At 34.8% G+C, this 13,426-nt stretch overlaps 1 protein-coding gene across 1 annotated transcript in view; it reads right to left on the reverse strand.

The window, feature by feature from the left end:
• LOC107676636 (AT-rich interactive domain-containing protein 3A) overlaps positions 1-10,333 on the reverse strand; it is a gene marked incomplete at both ends in the record, with an annotated part of 32,569 nt that extends 22,236 nt beyond the window's left edge. The window contains one exon of the mRNA XM_016471221.1: positions 10,258-10,333. Within this exon, the coding sequence (XP_016326707.1) occupies positions 10,258-10,333 (76 nt within the window). The remainder of the gene's footprint in view (positions 1-10,257) is intronic.
• Between the last annotated feature and the right edge of the window lie 3,093 nt (positions 10,334-13,426).

A 13,426-nucleotide genomic window follows, 5' to 3' on the forward strand; every position in this document is an offset into this window, starting at 1 on the left:
GTGTCCAAACTTTTGACTGGTACTGTATATAGAATACAGTATATACATAAACAGAATATAAACACATTTTTTGCAATGATCACTCAAATGTGGTGATCAAACACTTATAATGACGTGACAAAGATATGTAATGGAGGCAGGGCATTTAACAATTTAACAATAAACTTTATTATCCAAAATGAGTCTGACACCAATGCACTGAAGAGTAAAGTTGAAGTTTATTCAACTTTATTTCAATTCAATTCCATTCAACTTTATTGCGGATATGAAGTTTATTTAACTTTGGAACATTCATTCACAGATTTGCGCTACTGTCTTCACACACAGACGAAACTTACTAGAGAAGTGTGAAGTGTGACATAATATACCTCTGTAAATAAATACAATTTAAATTCACGTCTCGCGCACTTTAATTTAACCGCCCGTAACGCCCGGACCCCGGGGGCTATCGATGCAGGGGTACGTCTCCTCGAGACGTACACTCGGCGTTTGAGAGGGTTCCTCGAGCTAAAGGGATACCCCGAATTTGGTGCGGATCCGCTGTGCCGTTACGGAGATATGGCCGTTCAAAGTTTCAATGGTATTCCATACACTTGAGCTTTAAAGTGTTTCATCCATGTCACCAGTAGCAAACAATGGAGCACGTTCTGCTGGACAAACTACGTAATTACATAATTTACAAGCATTTTATCTGTTTTAGGTTCTGTAAAAAAAATTTCATATCGGTGGCATATTTGCCGATACCAATATATCTACGGCAGGCTCATATCGGCCGATAAAATCGGCAAAACGATATATCGGTCGGGCTCTAGTGCCGATAGATGATAGTACTGTGTATCAACGAGGCTGAAGCCTTTGACGATAGCTAGACGATTATTATTATTATTATCAGGCTAGTAATATTACCTAATTAATAATAGGGCTTATTTGTTCCATCATATTTCTTTTTCTGTGTTTTTACAGTGGTGCACGTTATAACCAATCACATACGATTCCTTTGAGTTTATGAATACAAAGGCCAATCAGAAGCATTCAGATGAGTCATCGCAGAAACAGCAGAGTTATGTTGTTCAGTGCTCGTTGACTGAATTCTGCTCTCTCGCAAATTCTCTCATCATAAACAACAAAGTGCAGATGTACGTGTGATGTAAGTATAGGAGATTTATTCATCATACAGTGTAGACGCTTCACTGATTATAATGGGAGTGTTTTTAAAGTGCATAAACTCGCACTAGACTGAAGTCAGTGATGATGTTCTTTGATGTAAACGTTCTTTGCTTGTTTTCTGTAGCTGCTGTTTGAATAACTGAGGAAATGTAAGCATTATAATTACTAACTTTGAATGTTTCTATTAAATTATCATGTTAAATACAAATTCAGTCATATTAAAAATATTTTATGACATGACATCCATAGGCTATTTGACTAAAAATATATAATGTGTAGTTGATAGATTACACTAACATTAGGCTGCTTTTAGCCTTACCCTGGAGTTGGTTCACTTTCCAGCTATGAAACTAAGTAAATAATTAAATAAATTAGCATGATAATATGCTATAGAGAGGGAGAGAGATTATAGAACTATAGAAAGGTGCAATAAATAAATCTACATTGTTATTTTTAATTGAAACAAGGTAGATGGTTATGACTAGGCATGGGCTGGTATGAGATTCTGACGGTATGATAACCTTAGATAAAAATATCACGGTTTCACGGTATCACGGTATTGCGGTTACAGCTCTAAAATATGTTATTTTTAAATGTCTGGGTAAAAAAAACTAAATTTGTTATTTTTAAGAAACATAGAACATTTTGGAACACTCTATAAACATGACAGGCTAAATAATTAAAATAAATAATTGAAAACGTCATCTGTACGGAACATCATTTTGTACAGAACATGGTTAGTCTACGTTACCCGAAAAATTCCTATACGGCAGACTTCATCTTTTTCGACGGGGGGAAAAGATCCAGGGATTCACCTCCTTCGGCCATCCCACACACAGGCGACTCTCTGACTGACTGCTCGCAGCCTCGCACCAACCGGAGGGGGAGGGGTCGTTGTGGTTTTGAAACCGTGACTTTTCCAAACCGCAGTATACCCTGAAACCGGTTATCGTCCCATGCCTAGTTATGACTAGCCATATATTTTTACTTTTTATATACATACATACTTTTGATTAATATGATTCTATATAGTGGTCGACCGTTATATCGCCAAGACCGTTATATCGCCAAGGCCGATATATCGGCCAATATTTGGCATTTTTAAAATATCGGCATCGGCCGATAAGTTTTTCTGTTTGGCCGATGCGTTCGAGGCGGGACTTTTATTTTGACGGCGCTGAGAGCTGCAGCGCCTGAGCACACAGTGCTCACATACTCCCTCTTGTTCGCCGTCGTCGTTAACAGTTCTGTCCGTCTAATAATCCGATGTTAAACAAAGGAAGTATTTCTGTCTAAAGTAGACTTTAGATGAACTGTTAAACAAAGGAATTAAAATGTATACAAAAAGTATTATAACGATTGCTTTTATATTATTAGTAATAGAAAGGCAAACATTATAATACTTCCTCGTTTGCCGTCAGCATTCGGCAAATACTCATTTACATCATTTAAACAAATCTTTGAATGGCTAATGAAAATTTAATTTCACAAACCTTGCAAACTTTGTCGAATCCAATTCTGAGATCTTGTGAAGTGTGCATGTGACCTGCATGATCGCGTGTTCTCTGTGTGTTCTCTGCGTGACTTTCGGTCCGTGCAAATTAAATGCTTTAAACATAAATTTGTGATTTCAAATTATGCTGCACTTGCCCACTGTCATATTCATGTCATTTTCACTGTGTGCTGTATGAATGATGTGTGTTATGAGTGTTACCTTGGCTTTATTTAAAAAAATATGATTCCCAATGCACACAAACTTCCCAGAATACTGAGTGCTCTATTGGTTACAGTTGAATAATTTTTTTTTTTACAGTTTTATTAGTTTTTTAATTATAAAATTATAAAAAATATTTATTTATTTGTGGAAAATACTTTGTCATTAAAGTATAAGTATATTTATTTTACAAAATTATTTTTTTAATCCATTTTCAAATGATTTCAAATGAAATATTAATTAAAATAAATACAATTATATCGGCTTTATATCGGCCACCCGGCTTTCCAAGATATCGGCATCGGCAGTCAAAAAACCAATATCGGTCAACCACTAATTCTATACACCGTAAAACATTGTTTTTAAATAACCAACGCTGAAAAAGAGATGCAGCACAATAGTCAAAGACATACATTTAGTGCATGTTTAAAAAACAACTGAAAAGAAGCACTTTGTGGAGTAGCCAAATGTAGTAAATTAGCATAATCAAAATCTATACTTTTATTCTTTTTTTAAATCTTAGCAGAATGGCATTTCCACACACTTCAGGGGTGTGCTTTGGGAGTGCTATTAGCCTGAATTCCATCCTATGGAACACAGGGAAATTAGAACTGAAAATACAGCAGAAACGAAAAGACTCACTCTTCATGGTCTTTCATTCTCTTCATTAGTATTTCAGGTAATTATAAAAGTGTCAATTATTGATTTATTCAAAAGAAAGTGCTGATGCTGCCCTAAGATGTGATCAATTTATTGTTGCCTTCCTGTGGGAATCATGAATCAAAGTGGGAATTTATCAGTTTACAATAGACAATAACACTTGCATTGTTCCTATTGCTTAAAGATTAGTGGTCGTAAATGAGCCCATCACTCCAAAGTCTCTTCCACGATGGACATATTTATTCTTCAGCCATCAAGGCATCTCAAAAGAAAAGGATACAATTAGGTGATTTACATCAGTTGTTTAAATCTAATTTCTCTTCATATAATGAGACCATCATAGTATAGCCAGAGTCAAACAAAGAAAGTTTTCACCAAACAACTGTCCATGTTTCTAAAACTTTCTTGGAATCACACGATATCTCCGCTTTGACAGAGATATAATTTGCAGCACACGTTTCATTTACAGGTCTCAAACAGCTGGTCATAAATACTTCTCTCTATATAAAGCTCTCTGGGGGAGCAGGGAATTTCATCTACATTCTTCCATGAGTGGAGTTAAACACAGGACTGTTTGTGTTGAGCTGTGAAATAGAGGCAGCCATTTTGATGTGAAAAAAGATACGGCCATCTCAGTATACAGATGGGCTTGCGACAAACGATTCACATTTGACAGGTTATGATTGATGATGGCAAGGTTCAGGGGACACTGGGAAGGCCAGTGACCTCTGGTCTCAGGCCAGGCCTACAGGGGACAACAGTCCTGGCACAGATTCCCTCCCAGCGGGGGAGAACCTTTCGTGTATTGCTTTTTAATGTGTTCCGGACACATAGTGAAGCTGAGGAGATTTCAGCCAAAGTTTTCATTTTCTTACTATCGTCAAGCTGTTATTTGATCCTGTGACTGAACTGATGTGGAACGTCATTCTGGGAGGGGAACATTTTGCATTGCGTCTATCCGAAATGAACTATCACTTATTTTTGTGAATCATGCAGATCTAGCAGCAAATTGCAAATTTTCTCAAGTTGAGGAAGTCCTTAGTGATAAAAATAAAATGAAAAATGTACAGTTATTACAATATATAATAAAAACAGTACCTTCCAGCAATGCATGCTCAGTTAGGACACTTAAATTTGGTGGTGAAACAATTGTCATTTAGAAAGTGCAAGTAAATTTCACAAATAGTTACAAAGAAGAAGCATACCACATTGAAAGACTGAAATAGTATTTTCTTGTAAAAAATTACTCCAGTAATCTTTATTTACAGTTTTGAAAGATAATTTTTTACTGTATAGGTGCTAATAGACAGAGGGCGGTTCTGGGGTTTGTGAGCCTGTGTCTGAAGTAGAGAAAAACTGCACCTCTGAAAGTACGAAGACTGGAACTTTCAAACTTCACTTTTTGTTCTAAATCGAAGAACAACATGAGGGTAAATTATGGTAAATCATTTTTCATTTTGAGGTGAACTATTGCTTTAAGATTTGTTAGTGGGAAAAAATTAAATACACAAATCCAAATATTAAAACTCAAAAATCTTGCATTATAGATATGTGTACAACATTTTGTGCCAGTCACCAAATATGACATTTATTTTCAGATACATGGAAAACACACTGCAGTTCAAAATACATATAAGACAGTGTGTCCTAATTGCATTCTGAAATCTTCACTAGGTTGAAGCTCAGATTGCAGTGTAACCAATACTTGTCAAAGTTCTAAATATGAACTTGGTATCAATGATCATTGACCTTTCCTCTATTATAGTGTACTGCTTAAATTTACCTACCAAAATAACGGCAGGTGGATGGTTTGCATCCTGTCATTCATCTTACTCATGTCAAACATATCAAAATAAGACTATTGATCACCTAACAACAGGTGTTCAGTTAATATGTAAATTTAAGAAAGAACGGAAGACAATAAAATGGATATGTGCAGTTGCAGATCTAGCAGCAAACTGCAAATTTTCTCAAGTTGAGAAAACCCTTGGTGATAAAAAATAAATTGAATAAATGTACACAATTACAATTGTTACAATAAATAATAAACAGTACATTTAAATGTTACCATACATTATTTGACAAAACATTTTTAAGCATAATCATAAAACTGTCACCCACAGATATTTATGTTATTATAATCTATCATAATTTATAATGTATTTCAGAACATCTACATGTTACCATCTGGAAAAACAATTAATTTATTTTCCCATGTGTTCATTTTTAATTTTATATATTTATTTTATTCGTAATTATTATTTTTATGAAGACATTTATATCAACATGTAACCAACCCTCTGCAATAACCCCTATTTGTGAAAAACAATAATTTACAGTTACGCCATAAAATCTTAAACACAACAAAATCTGTCTGATAAAGCAGTGCATTAGTACAGATAGTATTTGCAAGGGAGCAAATATCTGTTGTCAAAGAGCTGCAATAATAAAGTTTGGGAAAACACTCTCAGCAAGTGCAGCTTTTAATAAGAGCTGTAACATGATATCAGCTGTTTGTGCTTCCATCTCAAATTGCAACATGGTATTAATCTTATTCAATCCAAATATGTCTTGAAATCTCATTTATAATATGCAGCATGCCATTTGTAAAATGATCCTTACCAAGTTTCAAACAAGAAAAACCACTGACGGTGTGCTTCTATGAACACCCTTATTTCAGTGGGGGCAGCACATTTCAAGATCTCACAGGAGCAAATAGGTTCGCTCTAGTATGAAAAAAACTTAGACTCGGGATTATCAAATTATCACCTATCACTGTTGAAGCCTACACAGATGCCTGATATTGCTAAGTGAAGGAAAATGGACCTGCAGCAACCATGTGTTACAAGAATGTGGAATCTGATGTGAGGAATATTACCCCAGTCACTGACAAAACATCCACAGGCAAAATCTACACAACCACAGGCAAAATTTATGTTCAGATGGTAGGTGTAGACTTTCAGAGGCACAATGTTTCTCTATACTTCAGTAATGACTAACAAACCCCAGATACAGTGACCCCAGAACTGCCCGTCTATTAGCATCTACACAGAAAAAAATATTTTTCAAAACTATAAATAAAGATTACTGGAGTATGTTTTACAAAAAAAAAAAAAATACTATGCTTCTTCTTTGTAACTATTTACAAGGTGGTAACTCGTGAACCACCATATTGAATGACAAAACTTAATATGGTGGAAGTTAAATGGGAGTTTCCATTCTATTCATGCTGTCAGTTACACAGTATGATAACACAGCTATAAATGCCACTTGGTCATTTAACACCATGGAGACATGATTGACAACACAACAGTAAAACAAGTACGGCAGGTAACCTGGATTATGTGCTGAAAGACTCATGTATGACAGGAAAATCCATAACAGACATAATGTAAAAAGCCTTTATTCTAAAACAACAGGGGTTTTCATTTAATGTTCATTACTGATAGCTAAATATATGTTTGCATAAAATATATTTTAAACATTTGTGTCTTCAATCCAAACTGTATAAATTTAAGTGAACTCTTGATGAGTGCACTGGGTGTTCTGATTTTCCGAGCGATGAAGTCAATACAGATTTAGACATCAAGCATAAGAACAGAGGCAGCAGGGATTTAATTATATTTGATCTCATGCCTGAGCTGACGGGAAGAGCTTCACTTCACTGCATTCAGGCATTTTTATGTCATGGCATCACCAGACTGGGTGTCTCCTCGCTGGCTGTCTTGCATAGATTAGCCCATGGCGCTATAACAACAGCATGAACCGCGATTAAAACCTGCCATGCATTCCTGTCATCACAGATGAGAAAGAGCTAAATGACAACTCAGCCCTCTCTGTCATCTGTTGCCTCTCAGGGAAAATAAATCAGATATCCAGTGACCTGTAACTGCCTCAAACACTAAACCAAACCACCAAGGTGGAGTTCTGCTTAAAACACCAAAATCTGTTGCAAAGATTGTTTGACTAGTCAAAAATGGCCACACATGATGTTTAAACAAATGTATTACAAAAAATGTGTCACTGGTATGGAAAGCTTGAGAAAAGAAGCTTTCATACCATACATAACATACTGTGTATAATGTAGCACAAATGATGTTGAATAAAGATGGTCAATTAGTTTTTTTTTAATTGAATTAATCACATTATATGCAGATTATAATTAATAACGCTACAACTTAATTTTCATAATATTACTAGAAATCTTGACCTTATTTTCAAAATATTATGACTTTAATCTTGTAATAATATAAAAATATTTTAATATTTTATAAATACTTAATTCTTAACTTTATGACCTTATTCTTGCTTTATTATTTTATGGTTATTTTAGGCATATTATTTTATGACTTTATTTTCATTTTTTAAATTATATTAATTCACATTCATTTTAATGTGACACTTTTTTTGTAAGAGAACCAGCATAAAATTATATAATAATTCATACAATTTTGAATTTAATAATATAATAATATACTTATTTATTATATGAAATTAAAGTAATCTAATACTGTACATTTTCAAACACAGACAGAATCTCCCTTTCAAAACGTGTATGTAACTACATTACAGCACTGATATATGTGACCCTGGACCACAAAACCAGTCATAAGTCGCACAAGTATATTTGTAGCAACAGCCAACAATACATTGTATGGGTCAAAATGATAGATTTTTCTTTTATGCCAAAAATCATTAGGATATTAAATAAAGATCATCTTCCATGAAGATATTTTGTAAATTTCATACTGTAAATATATCAAAAGTTTATTTATCATTAGTAATATGCGTCGCTAAGGACTTCATTTGGACAACTGTAAAGGCGATTTTCTCAATATATATATATATATATTTTTTGCACCCTCAGATTCCAGATAAGCTTATTTATTCAGCTTTCAGATGATATATAAATCATCAATCATCAAAAAATGGACCCTTATGACTGGTTTTGTGATCCAGGGTCACATATAGTATGTACTGACAAAAGCATGAAATGAGCTCTGAATAGTCAGCTGTCAAAATGTTGTGAGCTATTTGGTAATAATATTGTACTGCTAACAGGCGGCAAGGTCAGCAACACCCCACAATACATTTACATAGATTTTGTTGAGATACTGCCAAGTACTTTTAGTGTAATGTGTAAGGAAGGATAGAATGATTATCTGTAATTGTTCATTAAGAGAGTGTTTCTTGCCCAATTCTTCTTTCTCAGAAAAAATCTGATATACTTTCTGTTTCTGCTGTTTCAAAAGCCCCATCTAGTGGCAGAGAATTAATTCACATTTTCAATAAGCCCGTCTGCTGTTTTAGTCCAATGCGAAAATCGCCCCATGTTTTTACGCAGAAAACACGCAGTTGTAAATGTGAGATAGTCACAAATGTCAGTAAGATATATATTTTAAATTAATATAATAATTTATATGTTTGACTCATCCCTTTTCTTAAAAATGGTTTAAAGGCTGAAATGGGATGTTTATCATTTTATAAGACTTGTTTTTGTGAAAACCTGTATTTTCATGTCATTTTACAGTTTAATTTGTTACAATAGACTTTTCCCTATTCCAGTAATACATTGATAATTTTATTTGTTCAGGTCTTAAAAAGGGTCATAAAAAGCATTAAGTTGATTTTTTAAAATCCGGCAGATATCCTGTAAACAGTTAAATAAAACTCCTTCTTTGATATATGCTGATATTTGTGTTTTGAAAATGTTTTTGATTGACATTTCAGGGGGGCTAGTTAAATTCATTTCGGCTACCAGAGTGCCTGTCTGAATGGCTACCAGGGATTTTGAAATTTTGCAAGATTTCTTAATTGTTTAGGAAAAAAATCAACTTGGATGTAAACCAAAATTATAGTGAAAATACACCATATTACCAAAACAGAGCAGAGCCACACAAAACAACAAAAACAGTCCTGTGTACTTAAAATAACTCTGTCCTGTCTTGGAAAGTCATCAAAGGCTGCAAACGTCCTCATATTATGCAAGGCCATTAAAGTTCCTCTATTTCCTCTATAAAATATCGGAATTCTGATGTCTGCTGAAACACCTTGGTGGGAAAAACTTGTCAGATGATGTACCTCCCTCCTCAATAAAGCTGAAAATTCATTATGCCATGGCCATAATACCAGGATGCTGGCTTCCCTACCGTGGCAAGGTCATCCCCTCAGGGATGTTTTCACATAATCTAAGAGTAATTATAAAACAAACAGCAGAAGCCGTTGTTTCAGATAGCATCAGGGGCAGAAACACGCCACAGTGGCAGCAACACTTCAGAGAAATGGACGGTTCAAGCAGGAAACCTGAAAAAGCCTATCACAATAGTATCTACACATTCTCAGCCTTTACCAAAACAATAAACCCTGCATTTCCATTGTTGGCAAGAATGCAGATGGGTGGTTAGACATTTATGATGCTTTGTTTTCAAACATAGGTGACACAATTATAATCAAACCTACTTATTTTAATTGTTCCTATGAAAGAAGTCCCTAAAAAAAAAATTCAAAAAGCTTATTTTCTTATTTAGTTTTCTATGAAGATGAGTAAATACAATTTCACCTGGAATATGTCCAAAATTGTGCCAGAAAGACCTATAATTAGCCATATCTGAACATTATCATCCAAAAGCAACATATGGGTTTGCAATGTGAGTGTGAAAGGGTGTGTTCTTCTTCTGACATTTGTGATCTGAACAGCTGCACATAACAAAACTCACCTCTTTTTTGCATGAAACTGAAGAGATCATCAAGAAACTCCTTCCTTTTCTCATCATCGTCCAGTTCGTACAGCTGTTAAATGAAAAGATGATGCTTCGTTAGTATTTTGAGGATTTTGCTTTGTCATTACAGTTATGAAGCTATGAATGTCAAGCATATACAGTGCACGCCTTCTATGGTTAAATATAATATATTAAGGCTGGATGCTGATACACACACACCAGTGGAAAACCACATGCATTTTAAGGGCGCTTTTCCCTTTATTGGCATATCCATTATGTTTTCTCATCCTGTCCCCTCTCTCTGAATGGACATGCTCAAAAGAGCCTTTTAAAAGCCGTCTCGTGAAGGAAAAGATTGCAACATGATGGAAATATGCTCCTCAACCTTCACTTTCAATAAGCCTTAGGCTATGTTAACAGGCGAGCAGGTCGATACAGGAAGACAGAGGGATGACCTTTGGAAACAGCAGGGCACATGGAACAAGGCCGGAGATAATAACCGATCATTTAGGAGTGTATTAGCTGTCACCAATATTAAAGGACCAATGCAATCAATACCTCGGAAAAAGGTACAGTGGGTTTAAAGTGTGAAAAAGACACAACAGGCTTTTACCCATATGTGACATTTCCGAGACTTACAGCACAAATACAACATGTTCTGTTTGAAATATGACGAGCAAACAAAGAAAAATCTCTAATTGGGAATGAAGCTCTAAAATGCAGTAAAGCCTGTCAAGTCACCTGCATAGATGATATCTGACAAATTCTGTATATGCTTCATACTAAGGATGCACGATTGATCGAAATTAAATTGCAAAGGCGATAAATCGCGATTAAGCAGAAGCTGCGATTGTCATGCGTATCTTTCAGCGAAGCAGGGTTCTGTGATCAGCAGTAAATCTCCATCCGAAGGGCAGAGGGCACTCTCGCGCGGAAACTCCAAATACGCCTAGCAGAAGAAACCCAGGAAATGTCTTTAGCAGTTGCTGAATAAACAGAAGATTTAACTGCTTTCATTAATTCAACGTGACTAATAAACACACGACTACGACAATATATGGTTTATCTGAGTTCGTCTTATTATAATTTTTATTTAATCGTGGGATTATGAAATCGAAGAAATCGTTCTGCGATTATGAAAGTTGTTTGCGTAGCTTGTCAGTGAACTACGGCTCTGTGTAGTAAATGCTGCTCCATCTGAAAGCACATGCTGGAGATTTACTACTAATCACAGAACCGGCTTTACTGGCAAGATGCGCATGACAATCACATTCGATTAATCGTGCAGCCCTACTTCATACTTTCATGACAAAGGTGACATTTGAATCAAAGTTAATTTAAACAAATCTACCCTTGCTAAGTGGTTGTACATATGTGTGGGTTTAATGTGTTTGTGCAGATATCGATGCACAAGCTATGACATATGATCAACTGACTGGCAAGATGTTGAGCGATAGAATGCAAACCCTTAAGAACAAAGCACAGAATGTGTAACATGAGAATCCTGCTTCTCTTAATGTATGTAGATTTAAATACAGACGTTGCATAAGTCAGACAACAGAACATTCTGGGATAAATCAGGACTTCTATTATATCAAATTAAATTGTTAAATATTTCTAAACATTCTAAAAAACAAACTGATTTAAAAAAAATATATTTAAAGAAACATTTTAAAATAGCATTTCTATTTTTGAGATTTTCCTTATTTTACATACACTGCTTACTTTTATTTATCCAACACTCTGCCCACTTCAGTTGAAGTGCCAGCAGCCATAACAGTAAATTAGTCATTCATTAAGAGGTGATGTAATTGTGACACTGTCAGTTGCAGAGGTCATCACTAAGCTAGGGTGATCAGCAAAGGGGTAATTTAGTCAAAAGTGTAATGATGTCTACAACATTGCATTAAATATTAACAGATGGAAAATACATTAGAGCTCTGCTTCACCTTTGAGTGGTCCATTATGCTCATATTAGTTCTATTCCCAGCATTATGACTGCAGGAATGCAGAGCACTGATGCACGTAGTCTCACAAGACCCCCATGAACCTAAATCTTGGTGTGACTAGAATGATTCACAATTTGAAATCACTGATTATATGGCATAATCTATTTTGTTAAATCACATACCGTCATGTCCAAAAGTCTGTGACTACACTGATAAGCTGAGATTCAAAATCTAATTAACATCTGGGAAAAAAAACAACAACAGAAAGATAAAATATTTTGAAAAAAATGCATAGAAATGTACATTTTTAAACATGTAGTTCGAGTGCTAAAGGACAAAGGGAGACAATCCAAATAATTAATTTTACATATGACATTTATTGTGTTTATGATATAAGGTGAAATACAAATTGTGTATTACATTAGAAAAATGCTAAACATAAGCATTTCACTGTTCTCAGACTTTTAAACTGTATATAATAATTATAATAACTCATAAGTAATTCCATTTAAGCTGTTTTTCTAAACTAATAATAATAATGATAAATGTAACAAAATCTTTTAAATGCCTCAATTAAACTGACCGTTTATTGTTTAAAACCTCACTATGTGCACACAAGTCACATATCTATGTAATTCGTAAGCCAGTCTGGTCTGTCATTCCTTACTGATCTACTCAGTAGCTGAGCACACGTGTGTGGTCATCATGAAGCGCCTCAATGATTCCTCGTAGTTTCGGATGACACAAGCTGCTTATAGAGTCAAACCCCCAAGGCTGCAGTAACACTATGTGATCACACCCAGACTCATCCTTCAGCAACTACAGGTTCAACAAGTATGGGCAAAAGTATGTATATTTATGATATGAAACATATGAAATATGTTTGAGTAGCTTATGAATTACTTACTTCATTATGGCATTCACGTACTTAGATTTTTTGTGTAAAACATTTTTCATACTTACACATTTGTTTTTCAGACCTCATCGAAAGCAGGAAATACAAAGTAAAATATTTGTATTCTTTTAATCTAGATCTCAATACATCACTGTATTTTAAGTGTGCATGCTGAAAGAAGCATCTCGCCAGGATTTCAGTAGAGGGAGCTCTTCACAATGCAATAAATGATCACACACGACTGAAATATTTCACGTCTATCAAGACATTTTTACCAGCTCTTTCAGAACAAAACCAGACCAACAAATCAAGAAAATTGACT

The sequence above is a fragment of the Sinocyclocheilus anshuiensis genome, unplaced genomic scaffold (genome assembly GCF_001515605.1).
Source record: "Sinocyclocheilus anshuiensis isolate Anshui unplaced genomic scaffold, SAMN03320099.WGS_v1.1 scaffold344, whole genome shotgun sequence".
NCBI classification, from domain to species: Eukaryota; Metazoa; Chordata; class Actinopteri; order Cypriniformes; family Cyprinidae; genus Sinocyclocheilus; species Sinocyclocheilus anshuiensis.